General features: G+C 43.0%; 1 protein-coding gene across 1 annotated transcript in view; it reads right to left on the bottom strand.

Moving 5' to 3' along the window:
- Positions 1-20,371, bottom strand: part of XIRP2 (xin actin binding repeat containing 2) — an 88,896-nt gene that overhangs the window by 39,916 nt on the left and 28,609 nt on the right. Inside the window, exons 2-3 of the mRNA XM_053408781.1 lie at positions 13,274-13,425; positions 1,693-1,818 (exon numbers count right to left, since the gene is read on the bottom strand). Coding sequence (XP_053264756.1) covers positions 1,693-1,818; positions 13,274-13,425 — 278 coding nt within the window. The remainder of the gene's footprint in view (positions 1-1,692; positions 1,819-13,273; positions 13,426-20,371) is intronic.

Raw genomic sequence — 20,371 nt, 5'->3', positions numbered from 1 at the left:
TCCTGTCTCTCTACCTATACAACTCTCTGTTATATTAGTTTTTGTTGTGAACAGTCCTGAGACCTACAGGTATAGGACGGCATACAAAATAAATAAATAATAAAATAAAATAAAATAAAATATTTCGTGCTTTTAGCTTGTATTTTTATGATGTGAACTGCTCTGAGATCTACAAATGAAGGGTGGAATACAAATTTATTAAATACTAAATAATAGTAGGAAGGACATATTACTCTGTCCCAGCTCCTGCCCACCTAGCAGTTCGAAAGCACGTCAAAGTGCAAGTAGATAAATAGGCATCGCTCCGGCAGGAAGATAAATGGTGTTTCTGCGCACTGCTCTGGTTTGCCAGATGCGGCTTAGTCATGCTGGCCACATGACCAGCTGTCTGCAGACAAACACCAGCTCCCTCAGGCAGTAAAGCAAGATGAGAGTGCAACCCCAGAGTCGTCCGCAACTGGACCTAACGGTCAGGGGTACCTTTACCTTTACTTTTTAATAATAGCAGTAGTAGTAGGCAATAAATATGTAGGCAGATTATTTTTAAAAGTAAGAGCGATTATCTCAGCTTCCCTCAGAGATACTTGAGGAAATCCTATCAATGAATGGCTCAGTAATCTGCACAAACAATGTTGGGTAGAAATCTGTATCCTGAGGCAAAAAGTATCATCGACAAGCTGAGAGGAGGAGGACTAGAGGGCGGGCCTTATGAATAGAAGCAGAAACATTACGTATACAATACTGGGTGGTGGATCCTGCATTATCAATTTTGGTTTGAGTCACACACTTCACAGTTCCACCAAGTAACTGTAAGGTCAAGAGACATGATCACAGTGCTTGACGGCTTAAAATAAAGCCATCCAGACATGTGACACTTCTCAGTATCAACCCTCACCCCCAAGAAAAAACCCCAGTTAGGACCAACAACACAATTGAGGATTGAGGATTGAGTAAACGTTTAAAACAGAAAATAGTGAAGCAAATTACAGTGTTCAGCTGCATGCACAAGTCTCATTAAATTAAAAAAAAAGGAAAGAAGAAAGGGACATGTCAAAATTAATGTGATGCTGCCACAAGACAGATGAATTACAATGCGCCTGGTGGGGGGGTATGTGATGGGATACTTGATGATGGGCAATAAATAACAGTAGCCGTATTGTCAATAACAATATCCGTTACACAAGCAACGCCAGCAACACTGTCAGGAAGATCGAAAGCCCTTACGTTGTTTTTTGTAAACCACCAGATTTGGCCGAGATCATATAAGTTTAACAAAATATGAACTGCAACAGACCAAGTTTGGGTTATGGTAACATGATGAAAAGATGCAGTGAGCCCTGTTCTTAGTGATGACAGTCTTTAGGTGGAATCTATACACATATAAAAAAAGTTCTAGGAATGCTTTTTCCAAAAAACATTGAATTTGCCATAAGCTCGCCATCGCCATCTAGTGTCACATTGTGTATTGCACTTAAAACACACTTCAAATGTTTTATTTGCAGCTGTATAGCTGAGCCCTGTGAATATGAATGGGCTATCACACATTTAAAACGAAAACCCCCATAAAAGTCATCTGTAAGCATACACCCTGATTTATATGCAGGTGGCTTACAAGGTCAATACATCTTACTGTTGCTTAAAACTAGGACTACCCTCCACACAACCACCATTGCTAATTCTACTACTTCTTACCTGTACAGATTTCTGCTGGTATTGGTACTGAGCACTCTGCGATGTGGCAGTTTCTGCTTTTTCAAATTGGTTCTTCACGCTTGCCAAGCCTCCAGGTATCCTACAAGCCTCTGTTTCGTCGAGAGCCTGGTGGGACAAATAAGGGTGGTATAGTGGTTAGAGCGTTGGATTAGGATGCATGAGAGGAGGGTTCATATCCTCACCCAGCCGTGAAGCTTGCCGGGTGAATTGAACCAGTCGCTGTCTCTCAACCACCATCTTACTTAACCATAGTTGCTATTCTGCCTATTCTTCCAAATGACGCTTCTGCATTTTGTAGGATTTTTTTTTAATTAAAAAAGTCAGTTTTTTTTTAAAAAATGAGTTTTTAAATATTAGAAGTGCACAAAGTGTAAGATGCGAATTATTATGCAATGACGATGTTGTTGGGTTTTTTTATGCAGAAAATGCCTTTGACACTTGTTCCTTGTATCCCGAACAGCAGCTCATTCGCATACATTTCTTAATAAGCCATGCCAAAGTTAGAAAGCAAACCTATTAGGAGGCTGTCATCAAAATCCTTAAAATATGAATGGGCTGTACATTATGAAGATTCCTACTTAGAGAAGCTTGCTGTGGTATTATTACCTCATTGATTTAAAAGATTAAAGCCATACTAACAATAAGCAGATTTCAGAATCCCCTAATCCAGAGCTTCTTCAATACCATTAACTACTTTACACTGTCAGGTGTTCAGAGACAACGAAGAGATTCTGCCGTTACACAGCTACGAATTAATCTCTTTTCAAAACCAACATGCAAAGTCTCAGAGGCCCCTTCCATAATGCAGATGGATTAGCACAATAATGCACGCTGCACTCTGTGTTTGGAAAGAACTGCGTTTCAGACACTGACCCAGAGAGAGCCACAAAGTAAGTTAGAAAAGCCGAGGCTCAATGACAACTTGGAAACTGGGATTCCAGCGAGACTTTTAAAACAGTGGCGGATCCACAATGCATCTGGAAGCCACTGGCTCCTGACAACCACAATGATGACTAATCACCACCACTTAGGATCTGCCCATTACCTATCTATCTTCCTTTGTTTTCCTCTGTGCTAATAGGATCCTTTTATTTTGAATACCATGTAAGAGGAGGAAGCAGGAAGGGAGTGTGAACCAGCAGATAATTTTAGGACAGGGGTGGGAAACTGTGAACCCCAACTCCCCCCAACCACAGTCACCATGGCTAATGGTCAGGAAAAACAAGAGCTGTGGTTCAAAACCATCTGGGGAGCCACAGGTTCCACATCTCTGCTTTAGGATAATAACACAGATCCAAAGCTCTGCCTGGAGTTTGGGTCATGCACATGCATGTTTGGCCTGGGGCAAGCTATATACATCGTGCACAAATGGGCATGCAACACTGACAATGACTGCTTTTTCTAAAGGAAAGCAGCCTGTTTGAATCTAGAACAGTGTTTCCCAAACTTGCATAGCCAGTTATGTTTTGGGACTACAGCTCCCATCATCCCTGACCACTGGTCCTGCTAGCTAGGGACGATGGGAGTTGTAGTCCAACAAGAGCCGGAAACACTGATCCAGAAGCCTCAGGTGACCAGGAGGTGCCTCATCATTTCTCCATTTTTTCTTCTGCTGGCCATTTCTCCTTTCCTCCAAACTACCCTCAAGATCCACATGTGTATACCAGATGTGAGGGGGGAAGGAAGATCTTGAGTAAGAAGATGGCCCATCGGAAATGGTAAAGGACCCTCCCCCTACTCACGGCTTCTCTGATAAAATTTGCTGCAGCTGCATTGCGTGCATTTCTGTATAACATGTTGTTTGCCCCTAAGTATAGAGATCCCATTTGTTTCTTATACATCACTGTGTTGTTCTCTAATATCCAAGTGTGAGTGGGTGAAGCATATATTTCATTCTTTGGGTGCCAGCTTGACAAATCTGCACATTTGCTTCCAGCATTCTTATATATTAAAGCTGTGAAAAACAGATGAGCACACACTTTGCAAATCTCCATTGCACACTTTGTTTTCCAGGAATGCAAGGGCAGTGGCGTAGCGTGGGTTGTCAGCACCCGGGGCAAGGCAAGTAATTTGCGCCCCCAACCCATGGATTTGCGCCCCCTAACCCATGGATTTGCGCCCCCTAACCAGTGGATTTGCCCTAACCCCAGATGTTGCGCCCGGTGCGGCCGGCCCCCCCTGCACCCCCCACGCTACGCCACTGTGCAAGGGGATATATTGCCAGAGTGCATTGTGCAAGTTTGTGGGATTAAAAAAAACACAACAACACCCAAACAAACATGTTTTGGACAGGTATGAATTCACTCAGAGACTTCATAGCTCCAAGGCTAAGAAACTGCCTCCCAAAATAGCTTCAAAAACATATTGATTTTTTAAAAACAAAAAAGCACATGCTAATTTGCCACTAACCTCTGCGAAGAAGAAGAAGAAGAAGAAGAAGAAGAAGAAGAAGAAGAAGAAGAAGAAGTGGCGGTGGCAATGGGATACTTTTTAAATGGTATATTTGCCCACTGATATTAGGACCATCTCTACCATTAGGTAGAGTGAAGAAGCTGCCTCAGGAAGCAGAGACTTGGGTGGGGGCAGGCAGCAGCAACTGGAAGAAACAGTTGAATATGCTACACAACGTGCCTTGAACCTTCAAGCCAGCCTGCCATCCTCTGGTGTGGTGAAGGGAAAATTAAACTAGCAGTCCAGTTGGTTTCAGTACGTGGAATGGAGAGGGGCACCATCTTGATCTTCACCTTTATTCACAACGATTTACACGTCACAAAGAGTTGACTAGGTAATGTTGTTACAAAAAAGAATCTCACTCATCTCCCCCACAGCAAGAAGTGGGAGTTGCTCCCTCCCATCTGGATCTCACCTTTTGCAGACTATTATGGAAGCACAAAAAGACATGCTTTTCTCTGTATCAGGGCTGGAAACTGCATGGGAAGAATAAGAAACCCACCGAAGGGCCAAGAACGTCACATTCAAGGGAAGCAAGTGGCAAGGAGACCATGGCAAAGAGATATGAAGAAGGGTATAATGTCAAAAATTAAAGAACTGAAAATAAAAATCCTAGCAAGGCGTCCTTCCCCTCCAAAACAAATCAAGCAAAAATTCTGTGTCATGTTCTATCTAACCTAGTGGTACAAGTAACTTTCGTTATTGTGGTTTGCAGGGCATTAGGGCCATCCAAAGACAGATGGGAAGCAGCAACATCATGGCAGGGGGATTGGACACCACTGCTTTGTGACAAATTACCTTCCTGATCGGACCTCATTAGAATATAGCACTCTGCCTGTTTAACTGAACACTTTGTTGCAAACTAGGAGATGGTGCGGGAGGTAGTGGAGGACAGAGGTGCCTGGCGTGCTCTGGTCCATGGGGTCACGAAGAGTCGGACACGACTAAACGACTAAACAACAACAAAGGAGATGGTGGAAGCAGTGACCTTGGGAAAGGCTACCTCTAGCAAAAAGAGTCACGTCTTGTCTATTGAAAGAGAAGTGAACTCTAATAAACCAAGTATGGTGTTTTCAAAATGTCTTTTTAAACCACCCAAAGTCTATAAAAACACTCTCCTGATAAGGAACTGGCAACTTCCTCCCCCAGTTGGGTGGGAAACCGTTCTCAGTTTAGTGCACAGAGCTTTCCATTAAGATTTTCCACATTAACAAGTGGCATGGAAGTTCTTGTCCTGCACAGTTTGCATGATTTTGTTAAAAATCAAACCCTGTTTATGACCTTGTGTGTCAACCCCAGACACACACTTGGGGGTTGTGCTGCTCCTCCTTCCACACACACCTCTGTTGCCTTGCGCAAAATTCACATGAACCTTATTTTCCCAACAAAGACGGCTCCCTCCTGGTTCCTGCCGTATGGCAAGCATTTTGGACTATATCAAGGGGAAGTTGAGGTGTCACACCCTACATTTAGATTTGGGGTCCTCTGTTTTGAAATGGCAATTTCACACCAGGGCACTAAATAGCCAAAGCTGCCAGGATCTGACATATTTCTTAACAACAACAACCCCAAAACACAATAGCAACTAGCAAGTCAGTGGGGAATGTAATTTTCTTGAAATGTCCAAGTCATTTTGGGTAGCTAGTACATATATCTGAGGAGCAACTAGGCATGTCCTAACAAAACAGCACCGGTTTCCAAAGGATGCAAAAGACATGAAGTTACGTTTGAAGATCTATGTTTTGGCAGAGCAAATGTGAACAGCCAGTTATATTAGCAAGTGGCCATTTCATGCATGCCTAGCGAAAGCCAGTGAATTTTCAATGATTTGTGGTGGGCAATTTTAGTCTGACACTCTTTAAGCTCTCCGATGAATGTTACTTATATAAAAGGCCACTAGCAAATATCTACTGTCTGTTCAGACATCCGGTTTGGGAGAAAGTAGCTCTAATTTCAGTGTTAGGTTTAGCTACGTATTGAGTCCTTAAATGGCACAAAACATTCAATAGTCAGTAAATTTACAATGCAAAGGTCTGTAGAGTTCTTAATACAGCTCTTGGATTTGGAGAGAGATTACAGGTTTCCATTAAATTCTCTATTTTAATTATGGAAGCAGTGTATCTCTTTCTCTCTCCAGCACAAAAATGAACAAGCAAAATCTCCTTGCAACACACATTTTCTCTGACCAAAAGTGAAATGCCAATCAACCAAGCAGCTCGAATGCAACAGTTGTCATATGATAGGTAGAAAAGGTAATAATAATAATAATAATAATAATAATAATAATAATGATAATAATGTACAATGGCCCTTTGTTGGATGATTGTTTGAGGCGTTAGAAGGCAATGAGAAGCAATTGTAGGATGGTTGATTACAGTAATTTCACTATTTCCGAACAAATGAAAAACACAAGTAACATTTGAATACTGCATTGTGTGAAGGCACTCAGTGTGTGTGTGTGTGTGTGTGTGTGTGTGTGTGTGTGTGTATGTGTGTGTATGAGAATGAGAGAGAATATGTTTTGCCTAATTAAATGTATGAGGCCTGTTCTTCAGATAGGAAGGATAGTAGCTCAGTGGTGGAGCATTTGCACTGCATAAGGCCGCTTCCTATATTCCTTTGTGAGTGGCAGGAATTGGCAACCCCCTCCCAGTGGCAAGTCCTGTTCCTGTGGCTCCTGTGTACTGGACTGTGTGCATGCTTAGGGCTGAGTAGAGGCATCACGACACAATATGCAAATGACCCATAGTATCCTGCACAACACACAAAAGTACACTTCATTCACCAGCCTTCTCAGCTACATATTGCAGTGCTATGCAAAAGGAGCAAGCCGTTTCCAGCTGTGCGGGTCTAAAGAACTGCAAGGCATTTGCTACTGCTGCTTCATCATGCCCAATGGACACCTGTTGGTCATACATCACTATCAGGGATGGGGAGCATGTGGCCCATCGGATGTTGTTCAACTCCAATTCCTAGGCACCAATTCCTAGGGACCTGCTCTCTCCCCCCACCCACAATGATCAGGGAGTGGAGAAGGCCGAGTGCGGAGGCAAGCGTGGTGTGGCTTCAGTGGCTGGCTCTTCTTCCTCCTGCCGCAGAGGGGAAAGAGGGAGGAAGCAGTCCCTGGTTGGTGGCAGCAACAGGAGGAGGAAGAGGCAGCCAGCCGTGGAACCCAGCAAGGTGCGGCACAACTTCAGCGGCTCATGGTTCCTTCTCCTGCTGTTGCTGCTGCATAACAGAAAGACAGGGGAAGCAGCCCCTGGCCGGTGGCGGCCACAGCAGGAGGAGAAGGCCAAGCACAAGAGGGGAGGAGCTGCTGGCCATTGAAGCCACACTGCCACTGGGTTTGGCTCTGGGCCCTAGCTCTTCCTGGCATCCTGACGTCACATATGTGTCATCAGCCCCCCCCCCATCTTCTGTGCAGGGTTGGTGCTTCTGACAGCCAGTATGACCCATGCTCAGGGATGATAGGACTTGGAATCCAGCAAAATCTGGAGGTTCACATGTTCCCCTGCTGTAGAGTTTGGGGACCAATAATAAATAATAATAATAATAATAATTTATTTATACCCCGCCCATTTGGCTGGGTTTCCCCAGCCACTCGGGGCGGCTTCCAACAAAACACTAAAATACAATAACCTATTAAACATTAAAAGCTTCCCTAAACAGGGCTGCCTTCAGATGTCTTCTAAAAGTTTGGTAGTTATTTTTCCCTTTGACATCTGGTGGGAGGGTGTTCCACAGGGTGGGCGCCACTACCAAGAAGGCCCTCTGCCTGGTTCCCTGTAACCTGGCTTCTCGCAGCGAGGGAACCGCCAGAAGGCCCTCGGCGCTGGACCTCAGTGTCTGGGCAGAATGATGGAGGTGGAGACGCTCCTTCAGATATACTGGACAAGGCCGTTTAGGGCTTTAAAGGTCAGCACCAACAATTTGAATTGTGCTCCCACCAACTAAACAGCAAGAAGTAGATTAGGCAATACCTTTAAAGTCTCCACATTACCTGGGTACTTCCTCTGAGGCACTTAGTAATGCCAAGCTCTAAGTATTATGTGTGGAACTTTTATTTTGATACTTGTATTCTGGCACTATTAAATGGGGCTGTCAAAAGAAGATTTGTAGTTCCTTAATTGCTTGACTTTTAAACAACCAACCGATTTTCATATTAAATTTGCATATTACCCAAACCGCCGTATGGGCGTGTTTTTAATATATCAAAGAAGACAGATTTTGTTTGCGAAAATTTAAGTGATCACTCACTGTTAGCAAGGAACGGGACCTTTAATATTTTATTGCTCATTCCTCCTTACCCAGAAACACACCGAAAGCAAAACAGCCTCAAAAATAAGTATTGTGCCATGAACTTACAGCCTCATGAATTAAACTTTGCCCCATCTCTGTTTCAAGTTACCCTCTATGTATAAAACAACTATAACAATGCATTCCAGCTCATGACTACTCAGTATTAAGTCCTTCTGAGTTCAATGGGACTTGTTCCCTGCTAAGTGTGTGTAGCAGCGATGGAGAGCTTCTCACCAGGCCTCCTCATTTGACCCAGAAACCATGCCCATCTGCCCCAAATCTGATGTCATATGTGACATCAGGTGTGGAACAGGAACAGATGCAGCTGAATTGGCAACTTGATATGGCAACTTGGCTACAAGATATGTAGAAAGCAGGAATGACATCCCTGTGCACCAGAAGTTCAGTCCTGCTTGTTTCAGGTGCGTGAGAGAGTTCCCTTGCACTTTTCCTTTCGCTGTTTCTTTAGTGGCAGCATTGAGACCCTCCATCTCACCCCTCCCTGATTTGCTCTAGGAAGGGAGAAGTTGGAAAGCCTCTCTGGCTGGGTAGGTGGTGGCAGAGCCAGTCAGGCAGCAGGGCTGCTAGCTGTAGCTGCCAGTTTCAGGTGTGGCCCCCTCCCCACAAAGCATGGGGTCTAAGAGAGGTGACCTTTCTCCACCACAACAGGGGTGTCCCTAACTGTGAGCATAGCTGCATCTTGTGCATTGACACAAGTTTTCACATGCAGGTGAGATGGAATGGGTATACCCTAAATGGCCTCAGCCCTGTATACCTGAAGGAGCGTCTCCACCTCCATCCTTCTGCCCAGACACTGAGATCCAGCACTGAAGGCCTTCTGGTGGCCCCCTCAATGTGAGAAGTGAAGCTACAGGGAACCAGGCAGAGGGCCTTCTCGGTAGTGGCATCCACCCTGTGGAACGCCTTCCCATCAAATGTCAACCTTTAGAAGGTAGCTCTGTATAGGAAAGCTTTTTTATGTGCAATTATTTTTTATGTTTTTATGAGTGTTGGAAGCCACCCAGAGAGGCTGAAGCAACCCAGTCAGATGGGTAGGATATGAATAATAAAATTATTATTATTATTAGTAGTAGTAGTAGTGGTGGTATTATGCAACATGGAGGATATGGACAAAACAAGGGCATCTGTAACACTCTGGTAATGGTGTATTACCCTATGTAAAGAAGCCAATTTTATAGATATGACTGCAGGCATCAAGCCTTCTGCTGGTTCCATATTTCCTGGGATTAGAGAATCCATCTTCATTACAATTCACTAATTATTTCAATGATCTTTTAACATTCCTGTTGCTTTTCTTACAACAGGAGGCAGCTGTGGCTGCACTGCAGTCATTTCAAGCAACTACTACTACTACTACTACAATACTAAGCTGCCGCCACCATGGGAATCTGCAGCTATTCCTACTCCTTTAACTGGTTTATCAAGTGACAAGAGTGTAAGCAGATCTCATTTCTCTGTTGACTAAGCCAATTCGAACAGATTTTATGCCTTCAGCAGCAGGAAGAAGAGAAATTGGCCAGCAGTATGATGTACACAGTACAAATTTTTATCTGTCATACCTTATATTTAACCCTAGGTAATTTTAAAGATGCTACACAGCAGTCATAAAGTACCATTAATGCTGGAATGTAGCTAAATAAATTCTAATCAGAGTAAACCCACTGAAACCAATGACCAAAATCAGTCCCATCCATTGATTTCAATTAGTCTGCTCTAAATATGAGCAGTACCATACAATTCATTGGGTGGTAAGCAATGCTAGTCCTTCTCAGAGTAGACCCACTGAATTTAATATACATTACTAACTTAGGTTCATTAATTTCAGTGGGTCTTTTCTGAGCAGGACTTGGTTGAATACAACCCATTGGGCCAAATTCAACTAACTGGTCTCATTATGGCCAGCCCATACAAGGACTTCTCCCTTCTTCCCTCCCCACTGAATTGGCTGTGTGTCTGTGTAATTAAGTAAGTAGAACTGCTTACATATGGAGGAGAGGAGAGATTGTTCCATTGAGCAAGCAGGAATGCATGTGCTGACAACATGTGTGGCAGTGTGACATTGAATCCAACCTATTGTACAGGGTGAGTCTTTTAAAAGAGGCCCTGTGGAACAGGTGTACTCTGTATCCATGGGACCTCTTTAAAGGACTCACCCTGTATATTAGCTTGGGTTATGTATGCATGTATTTTATTTACTGAATTTATATTCCACTTTTTTCTCTAAGGAGTTCAATGTGGCATACCCTGAGAGTAAGAGTCTTCTTCTTCTTGTTGTTGTTGTTGTTGTTTAGTCATTTAGTCGTGTCCGACTCTTCGTGACCCCATGGACCAGAGCACGCCAGGCACCTCTGTCCTCCACTACCTCCCGCAGTTTGGTCAAACTCATGCTGGTAACCTCGAAAACACTATCCAACCATCTCGTCCTCCGTCGCCCCCTTCTCCTTGTGCCCTCCATCTTTCCCAGCATCAGTGTCTTCTCCAGGGAGTCTTCTCTTCTCATGAGGTGGCCAAAGTACTGGAGCCTCAGCTTCACGATCTGTCCTTCCAGTGAGCACTCAGGGCTGATTTCCTTATGCTCTACCATATAGATACAGACCCGGCTTTTTCCCAGTTGGATATGCAATATCCATCCAAACTGTTACTGGAGGCTGAAGCCTCTAGGGTTAGGGTTGGGAGGCAATTTTCAGCTCCATCTGAAAGATGTCTACAAGCGCAGAGCTTCATTTATCTTCACACAAGTGAATAGCAGACATTCGCTTACATAGGGAGAGTAAAGGGCTTTTTATGTTCCATTCGGCGTTCCATAACGCCTTTCTGAAGGTTACTCCTTTCTGAAGGTTAAAAATCCATCATACACACTGCTATGGATTTACTTCACACACCCGTTTAAAAGATATCCTTAATTTGGGATGGCTCCCTTTGCATCATGAAACGAGATTATTCTGATATGATATCTGATTGACTTTTGTTTCCTTGACTTTAGGATTTGCCAAACATCGCAAAAGCAAACAGGAGTCCAGGCTCATTTTATTATGCCTTGGACGTGAATTCTCATATGCAGCTAAGCAAAGATTAATCCGTGAGCAGAAGCTTCCATTGGGAGAGCTGACGTCAGCACTTCTGAGCAGAAAGCAGGCACCCAAGTGGGAGCACAGCAGCAATCCCTCTGACCCACGTTATTATCTTTGCAGTGAGCAATTTATTTTCCTGAGCTCTCCAGGAATTAGTTACACCTCCAGAGCAAACCCCAAGAGTTTAGCTTCTAATCATTTTTGTTATCCCTCAGTAGGGCCCACAATCAGACACTTTCCTTGGACTTCCAGTTGAGGACAGGGTCAGTTCTTACCGCCTTTCAAATATGACTACCAGGTCCCTAACTCCAAAAGAGGTGCATCCACTATACATTATTTGGAAGAATTGTGGAGCTAAGTAATGGGCCTCTTAATCCCAGAATATTTTGTCAGTATTTTCGTACCTTGGAAGTCAAGCGCCTTGCTAGTTGAACATTTTGGCTCCCGAACCTCACAAACGTTATGGTTTGACTGTTCTGGTTTGCAAACTATTTTAGGAAGCCAAACATCCGACAGGGCTTCTGCAGTTTCCGATTTGCTGCAGGAAGCTGCGCTTTGGTTTCCGAACATTTTGGAAGTTGAATGGACTTCCAGAATGGATTCCGTTTGACTTTCAAGGTACGACTGTTTAACAAGCGCAGTCTGCAATGGCATGTGTGCTAGGGAGGAGCTACCGAGCCAACTCCCCAACACCAACATCGCTGATGTTTACCAGGATAGAAGTGGGTCAGGGCAGGGTGATGGTGAGGTTGGGACCATGCGAGTACATTGGCAGGACCACCACTGCTCACCACCAACCTGTCCCAACTCAACCCCATCAAGGTAAGCAGCAGCTAATTATAGAACTCCTTTGGATTTTTGTGGGTATGTGTGGGGAAAGGAAAATGAATTAATTTGAGACACTTGGGTCTGAAGATTGGGGAAATATTGCTGAAGAGAAGGTAGAACAAGTTGGATGTCATCCTAGAGTGAGTTTTTTGAATAATTTCTTTTATGTAACTGACAGGTAGAAAACCAGAAGTCCTTGTCATTTCTCTTTCTTCTTCTTCTTCTTCTTTTTCTTCTTCTTTCCTTTCCTTCTTTTATCATTTTTTATTTATTTTTGTTTTGTTTTCCTTTGTTTTCCTGCTCTGGGCCATTATTGGGGTCCAAGGATTACAGACACATGAAGGTGGTGGATGGTTGGGTGAAGGACATTGACTGAGTGAGAGGCAGGGAAGGGAAGATCTGCCAGAGTGAGCGAAAGGAAAGCTCCCAGGTGAGAGTTTGGAGGAGGGTCCACCACTTTCTGTGTGAGACAAGGGTTAAGATCCACCTTTGAGAGAGGACTCCTTCCTTCCTTCCTTCCTTCCTTCCTTCCTTCCTTCCTTCCTGTTTTTATTTAGATTAGTTTCTTTCATCTTACTCTATTATGAAAAAACTTTAATAAATTCTTACAGGGTGGGGGGCGTAAGCAGGGGCAATGCCTTCACATGTGCTGCTACTGAAACAAGCTATGACAAATGGTCACGTTGCTCTGCTTACCTGTTCGCCTACTGGTTGTGTGAACAGCCTATCATGGGCCAGACAAGGAAAATTGTGCCTTCTTATCATGTGACTCTTGAAAGAAAGGTAGGATGGAACATTATCACTGACAAATATTTGCTTTGAAGGGATGGTATGAAGGCACTGGCACACTATCGAACTAAAGGCTTAGGAGGGAAAGGTGGCTCACTTACATTCGCAGAGGAATTGCTGATCTCTACTTTGGACACGGCTGCTTGATACAAAGCCATCCTCTCCTTCAGTGAGACCACCTCCTGGGGCTCCTTGTTGCTCTGGCTAGTCCCTCCTGGCTGTCCACTGGCTGATTTCTTACCACCTACGGAACCTGAAACAGAACAAAATGAGACAAGAACACAAGGGTATGAAGAAAAGGATTATTTCTGTGTGAAGTAAGGAGGAAGTGGAATGGTTCATATTCATTTATTAAAGCCTGCATTTATATACCCTTTCTATAAACAAAAGTCACACGGGAGCTAGTTTGGATTGGATTGCGGTATAAAAGAGTAACATCCGCAACAAATGATTAAAAGCCCCTATAACACAATTAATGAGCCATTTTAAAATCATTTTGTTTGTACCAGAGATAGGCAAAACTGCTACTTTCTTTGTTTTTTCCTTAGAGAATTATACAAATGGCCACTGTGCTGCATTTATGCAATATTTCTATAGTGCGTAGATGCAGCTGTTTATTATATTTAGTACAATGAGCTGATTACCTGTTATCAGATTGTTTTACCTGTTGTGACCTGTCGCTGGCTTTGTTGTTTGTTTATTTATGATATGCTTACTGGGCTGTTTTCCTATGATGCAAGCTGGCCTTACAATGGAAATATGGGTTATAAATGTTTTAAATACGTGTTTTTAATGCTGCATGTGGCAGCTATGAATGAACAGGAGGCACCTATTGGTTTTCCTTGCACCGGGAACCTTTCCTTGCATTCTCAAGAGTGTTCAACACCTACTGAATGGGGAAGTGGGATAGCGGTAACACCAGCTCCAGAAACTGATTAAGGTTAGAAGGCTTCTTGCTAGAAAATAGGGAAAATCTAGATAATCAGAGGATGCAGGGAAAAATAAGACCTTCTGAAGGTCTTCCTTCAGAACCCCTCCATCATAGGCTCAGGTTGTATATATGTGTGTAAATAAACCATATATCATAAAGACACTGCAGTCTCCACTGTGCCTCATTTCCAAACAAAATACAAATCCTGGGGAGCACCTAGGAATCTTGCTCTGCTCAGCTATAGGGGTGGTGTGCAACAATACAATGATGGACTGGATGAGCCTTGGGGTCCCTTCCAACTCTACAATTCTATGAATGTGATCTCCACAATTCAGTCTTTTACTATTAATTATTTTGCCTGCGGGACTGTGATAAATCCTTCGCAATAATTAATTATTTTGACCTCCCTTGAAGTACTGCAAAATGAAGTCACTGTGCAGGGGCTGACTACTCCCAAGCCCACAGGTTGTCCCCTTAGTTCTGTAAAACTTTTTGTGAAAATGCAGAACATAAATTACTTCCTCTATTAGCCTCACAACCAGGTCAGTAATTTTCCTTCCAACCGGCAATTAATGAAATTATTCCTGTCAAATATGTGCATTTTCTTGTCATAATATGCTTTTTTATTTGCAGCTTAATGAGCTTAACAACCATTTTATTGAGCTCTTAGCTGGGCTACAATATAACCTTTTCAGCAGAGGGGGACAGGAAACCCAGCGTTTGTAAATTTGACCAAAAAATATACCTATGTATTACACCTATGCTTGTTGATTTCAACCATACATTCACACTTTTCCAAGCGTGCGACTGAAATGAGCAAAATCACAAAAGACTATGGAGCCAAACACCATTTAGGATCAATTTATGCACTTAATGTTCCAGAAAGAACAGCCCCATTTCCATGCGCCTTCCATTTGACTCTGTAAGCACAATCCAGCATGTGTCTACTCAGAAATAAACCCCACTGAATTCAATGGAACTTGCTCACAGAGCATCGGATTGCAGCCGATGAGGCTTGCAGGTGAGGTCATCGTGATTTGTTACCAACACTACTTTGCTTTAAAAGTCCTTACATTTTCATTGGTGTTTGTTCCTTCCGCTTTGATCACAGTAGGGGATGTGAGGCTCTCCATGCACAGCTGATGAGATTCATGAGTTTGCTAGGATTTTCAGCCTCTCAGTCATTTTCAGCCTCACTTTATAACCCTGTCCTTTTGAAAGTTTTATTTCTTGGAACACAACTTTACAACAATAACTCCAGAGACATGGTGGTGCTTCATACAGGATGGCATGAGTTGAGACACCAGTGAGCAAGGAGGAAGGAAATCTTGGTCTCACTACCACACAAATGCTGAAAATCCAAATATGTATGAGAAGCCAGTCACACAGACGTTAGAGCAGCATTTCTCAAACTTGGGTCTCTAGCTGTTGTTGGACTACAAATCCCATCACCCCTAGCTAGCAGGACTAGTGGTTAGGGATGATTGGAGTTGTATAACAGCAGCTGAAGACCCAAGTTTGAGAAACACTGTGTTAGAGTATGCAGAAGGGTCAAGCTTTTTTTAAAGGTTGCAATAAGGCATTAAACCAAGATCTGCAAAGCTGGACTTTGGGTACATACAGGTTCCCACAGTAAGAATGACATGAACTCCCTCTCCCACTGGCAGTGACAGCCTATAGGACTAGTATTAGTACTATAGTACTCAAAACATTTCTTGTTTTCTTGTCATTTAGTTATGCCCATTGTAGAATGTAAACTTGGTTTCATATGAGCTGTTCTATTTCCGTCTGGAAAGAGTATCCTGAAAACCTTTCAGGTTGCTCACTCACAGAGAATAGGCAGTTGCATTCAAGAACAAGTAGTGCTATTTCGTTCTTTCTTATTCTCACTTCCACTTGTTATATTCAAATAGCAAGTAATGGTTGGAATTGGGAAAGGATTTCAGAGAAGCAGCTCTTCCAAGGACTATTGGTCCTGAGCACTATGCATCACCTCCAGTATCAAAGCACAAGAGTAGGAAACAAGATATTATTATTATTATTATTGCATTAATTTTGTATGCTGCCCTATACCCATAGATCTTGGCACTTCACAACATAAAATTACAATATAAAGCATATTATGCCAATAAAGGCCAATAAGGTAAAGGACTCCTGGATGGTTAAGTCCAGTCAAAGGAGACTATGAGGTTGTGGCGCTCATCTTGCTTTCAGGCCAAGGGAGCTGGCGTTTGTCCACAGACAGTTTTCTGGGTCATATGACCAATATGACCAAGCCACTTCTGGTGCAACAGAACACCGTGACAGAAACCAGAGCGCATGGAAACACAGTTTACCTTCCTGCCACAGTGGTACCTATTTATCAACTTGCACTGGTGTGCTTTTGAACTGCTAGGTTGGCAGGAGCTGGGACAGAGCAATGAGAGCTCACTTCGCCACGGGGATTCGAACCACTTACCTTCCGATCAGCAAGCCCAAGTGGCTCAGTGGTTTAGACCACAGCGCCACCTGCGTCCAATAACAATATAAAACACACAAAATACATAATAAAAACAGAATCCAGCAGGGCTTTTCTTTATGTTCTTAAGATACAAATAGATTCCCTGCCCCACTCCCACCCCTTCTGGTCAAAAGTGTCATAAGACAAAATCTTGTAAGTTTACGTGAAATGTGTGTCCATATATCATGAGCAGTGAATTCCTTTTCGAACTCTTGGGCTGTGTGTGGCACGTCCTCTATGATGCCTTTGTTACTATTACCAGAATACTAACTTAGTTGAGTAGTTAGAATTTGCAAGATTTTTCACTTGTTCTTAAAATAGCTTACTGATATTTCTGGGTTGAGTCTTTTTATTTTTTTATGAACAAGGGACAGAACAAAGCAATAGAGGCTAAAGCCAGACAATAGTTTCTTTCTTAGAGAGTTGAAGGTGATACAGTTAGCATTGCTCCCTGTGGTTTCCTATAAACTTGTTTCTTTTTATCCTGCTACCAGCTGTGGTGTGCCTGGATGGCAGAAGCTGCAGACAAACCTACAGCTGGAGAAAAAGACACCTCTGTGCTGTTGCTGTTTTAAACGCCCCTATCTAGAAATATTGGTTTAAAGAGCAGCAGATTAATGCTTGTGATGACTCAATGGGAAAGTTGCATGAGGCTGTCAACATGAAGTTTTGATTATACACCACATCTTTGATATGGCTGCTATCATAAGAGGAATATAATTAGCCCTATGTCTGAACTGAAATCCAGTGGACTCAGTTACACTTTTTCTTATAATGCAAGAAGATCCCTGATGGATCAGGCCAAAAGCCCCTTGAATCCAACACTCAAAATAGCTAAACATATGTCAGTAGGAAGTCCACAAGAGACTCATGAGTGTAACAGCAGAATGGAGTGTCATTACCTGCTCTGGGATCCCACAGCTAATTCTCCCCTGGTCTCCTCACTGGCCCAAATAGGACTAGTTTAGCCAGCTAGCCATAGTGATCATCTAATGTTTATTGCATGGATTTCCCCCCTAAATTGATTTTTGAATTCTGAATTTATTGTAATTCACATTTTATATTGTATTTTATGCTGTTTTTTGTTGCATCAATTAAGTGTTTTAAATTTGTTGTTAGCCGCCCTGAGCCCGGTTTTCTGAACCAGGAAGGGCGGGGTATAAATAAAAATTTATTATTATTATTAAAGAGCGGGGCTATGGGTGGCTCACCCATCTTGGGTTCAGGCCCTGCCCACTGCTAACATGCCAGCAGACCCCCCCCCCCCCGGAAATGCAGCAATATTGACAGAATAAATGTTCCTCAACCCTGCTTTTATGTAGTGGAGATTACATGATGGACTACAGCAGTGCAAAGTAGTCCCTAAAGTGTACCCTAAAATATATTTGTCATTCTGCTGTGTGGTAGAACCCAGAAAGGAAGGAGAGCAAGGACTTCATTTGCTGAAGGCTTAGAGAGCAGAGCTGCAAGGTCAAATTCCCCTTTACTTAGAAAATCAGATTTTTGAAGTATCCCAAAGTCCTTCATTCTGCTACGGTTGAAACACAGTTGGTGCAGAGCAGTAAACCTTCCTTGTGATAAAGGGCTATCATTTCTCCAGTGAAAATAGGGATGTCCTGTTAATAATAATAATAATAATAATAATAATAATAATAATAATAATAATAATTTTTTATTCATACCCTGCCCATCTGACTGGGGTGCCCCAGCCATTCTGGGCAGCTTCCAACATATAATAAAACATTAAACATTAAACTTCCCTATACAGGGCTGCCTTCAGATGTCTTCTAAAGGTTGTATAGTTACTTATCTTCTTGGCTTGGGGGTGGGGGGAGATCATATAACTCTATACCCTCCAACATTTCTCCAATGAAAATAGGAATGTCCTAAGGAAAAGCAGGACATTCTCAGATCAAACGAGAAACTGGTACGGCTTCTGTAAATCCAGGATTGTCCCTGGAAAATAGGGGCATGTGGAGGTCTGTGCTTAGAAACCAGAGCAGCAAGGTCAATTTCCCCTCGGTTGGTTAATACTATGAAATAGCTGTTTCTCATGCTGTGGGTACACACTACTGTGCTCTTAAAGCACATTCAGAACACATCCCCCCCCCCAAATAATAATTCTAGGAACTGTAGTTTGTTAAAGGATGCTGGGAATTGTAGCTCTGTGAGGGGTAAACTTACAGTGTCGAGAATTCTTTGAAGGAAAGAATATGCTCCGAATGTGCATTAAAGGCATTGTGTGTTAGCCACATCGGAGTGCAGTAGTACTCAGAAACACACCAGCAGGTGGAGTCTTCCCCTCTAGTTACTGGAGGAATATGCTGTTCTGATGGCCCGTAAAACATTACACATGTAGCAATTTCCTTTTGGCAAAGTCATGCTGATTGTTAATAAACAGCAGTCATCTGCATAGCTCTTCCCCTTTCTTCTGTATTAGGTCTAAGGAGAAGATAATGTACTAAAAAGATAATAAGTGTAAGCCCACCAAAAAACACTTCCTTCGAAAATTACTGGAAAAGCATTTGCTCCAGTTGACTGGAGAGGGATCCACTGCTGTATATTAAACAAAAATAACGTCCATTTTTAATCCTTGCTCCTGTCTTCCAGGCTGCTAGCTGTGGCTATCCACAGCGATGGTCAAATTATAGCTCCACCACGCATCCCCAGTCTGTCCCCTGTACCCGTTTCTGAAGGCCTTTTCAGCTACTGTTTTTAGAAGGTAACAGATAAAAGGAGCACATTTTGGTAAAAACAAAACAAAACAGGAACATTTAAGCGGTGTGGGAATGTGATTTTCATTAAGAGCCCCTCTACATTATCTGCTCTAACTTGAGCACTGGGTCATAGTTTTGTTTTTAAACTGCATATTCATGCAAAGTAGAGATTGTCGTTAAATGCTGGCTATGTGTGTGTGTGTGTGAGAGAGAGAGAGACAGCAAGTGGGAGAGAGAGAGGAATGCAAAACAGGTAGAGCAAAACTCTGCCCAAACTCTTGCTTCCTTTGACTTACTCTGTGAAACTAATATATGCTGCTTGATCCAGGAGTACAGAGAAATGTATACGCAGCCATCTCTAGCACCTCAGAAATGTCTCCATTCACAAACAAGTACCCAGCAGTCTCTTCTGTTGGCATTTTCCCTATTCCCTTGCCAGGCTAAGAGAATCATTTATAATTGAAAGGATGCCTTAAAAGCATCACCATGAATATCTTCGCTCTTGGTGTACGCAGGGATGAAGAAAATAAGTTGTGAACATCCTCTGGCTTATTAATAATCTCTCTGTAGAGAATCAACCACCCATCTCCCCCAAGTTTACCTCATAAAAATTGCACCATTCCTGTGCGGGCAAGCTTTACGCTGCTTGGAAACTTTGATTTGCCAGCACACAAACTTCTGCGAACAGGATGTTTTCCTCTAGAAAATGGGAAGTGTTCAGCCAGCAATTCTGTATTGATTGAAATGCTGCCTTGCTATCAATTCCCACATGGACATACTGTGCTAACCTTTGAGCATCTTGGTGGGGCGAAGGGTTAGTACAGGCAATAATGTACAGCTCTCAGGCTGAACACACTGTGTCCTGAATGCAGCCTCTTGTTACAATCTTGGGATTCCTCCACTTTCATTGATGTGTGGGCAGGCAGAGGCATCCAACAAAATAGTTCCATATGTGCAAAGATTTCCACCTGCACAACAGAACTCCCCTTCCTCCTCCTCTTCCCATGTGCCCTCCCCAAATCTGGTCCAGACGGTTGAGGGAACCACAGAA

The sequence above is a fragment of the Podarcis raffonei genome, chromosome 1 (genome assembly GCF_027172205.1).
Source record: "Podarcis raffonei isolate rPodRaf1 chromosome 1, rPodRaf1.pri, whole genome shotgun sequence".
NCBI lineage: Eukaryota > Metazoa > Chordata > Lepidosauria > Squamata > Lacertidae > Podarcis > Podarcis raffonei.
Note: the sequence above shows the minus strand (reverse complement) of the source record. Positions and strands in the feature narration are given on the sequence as shown.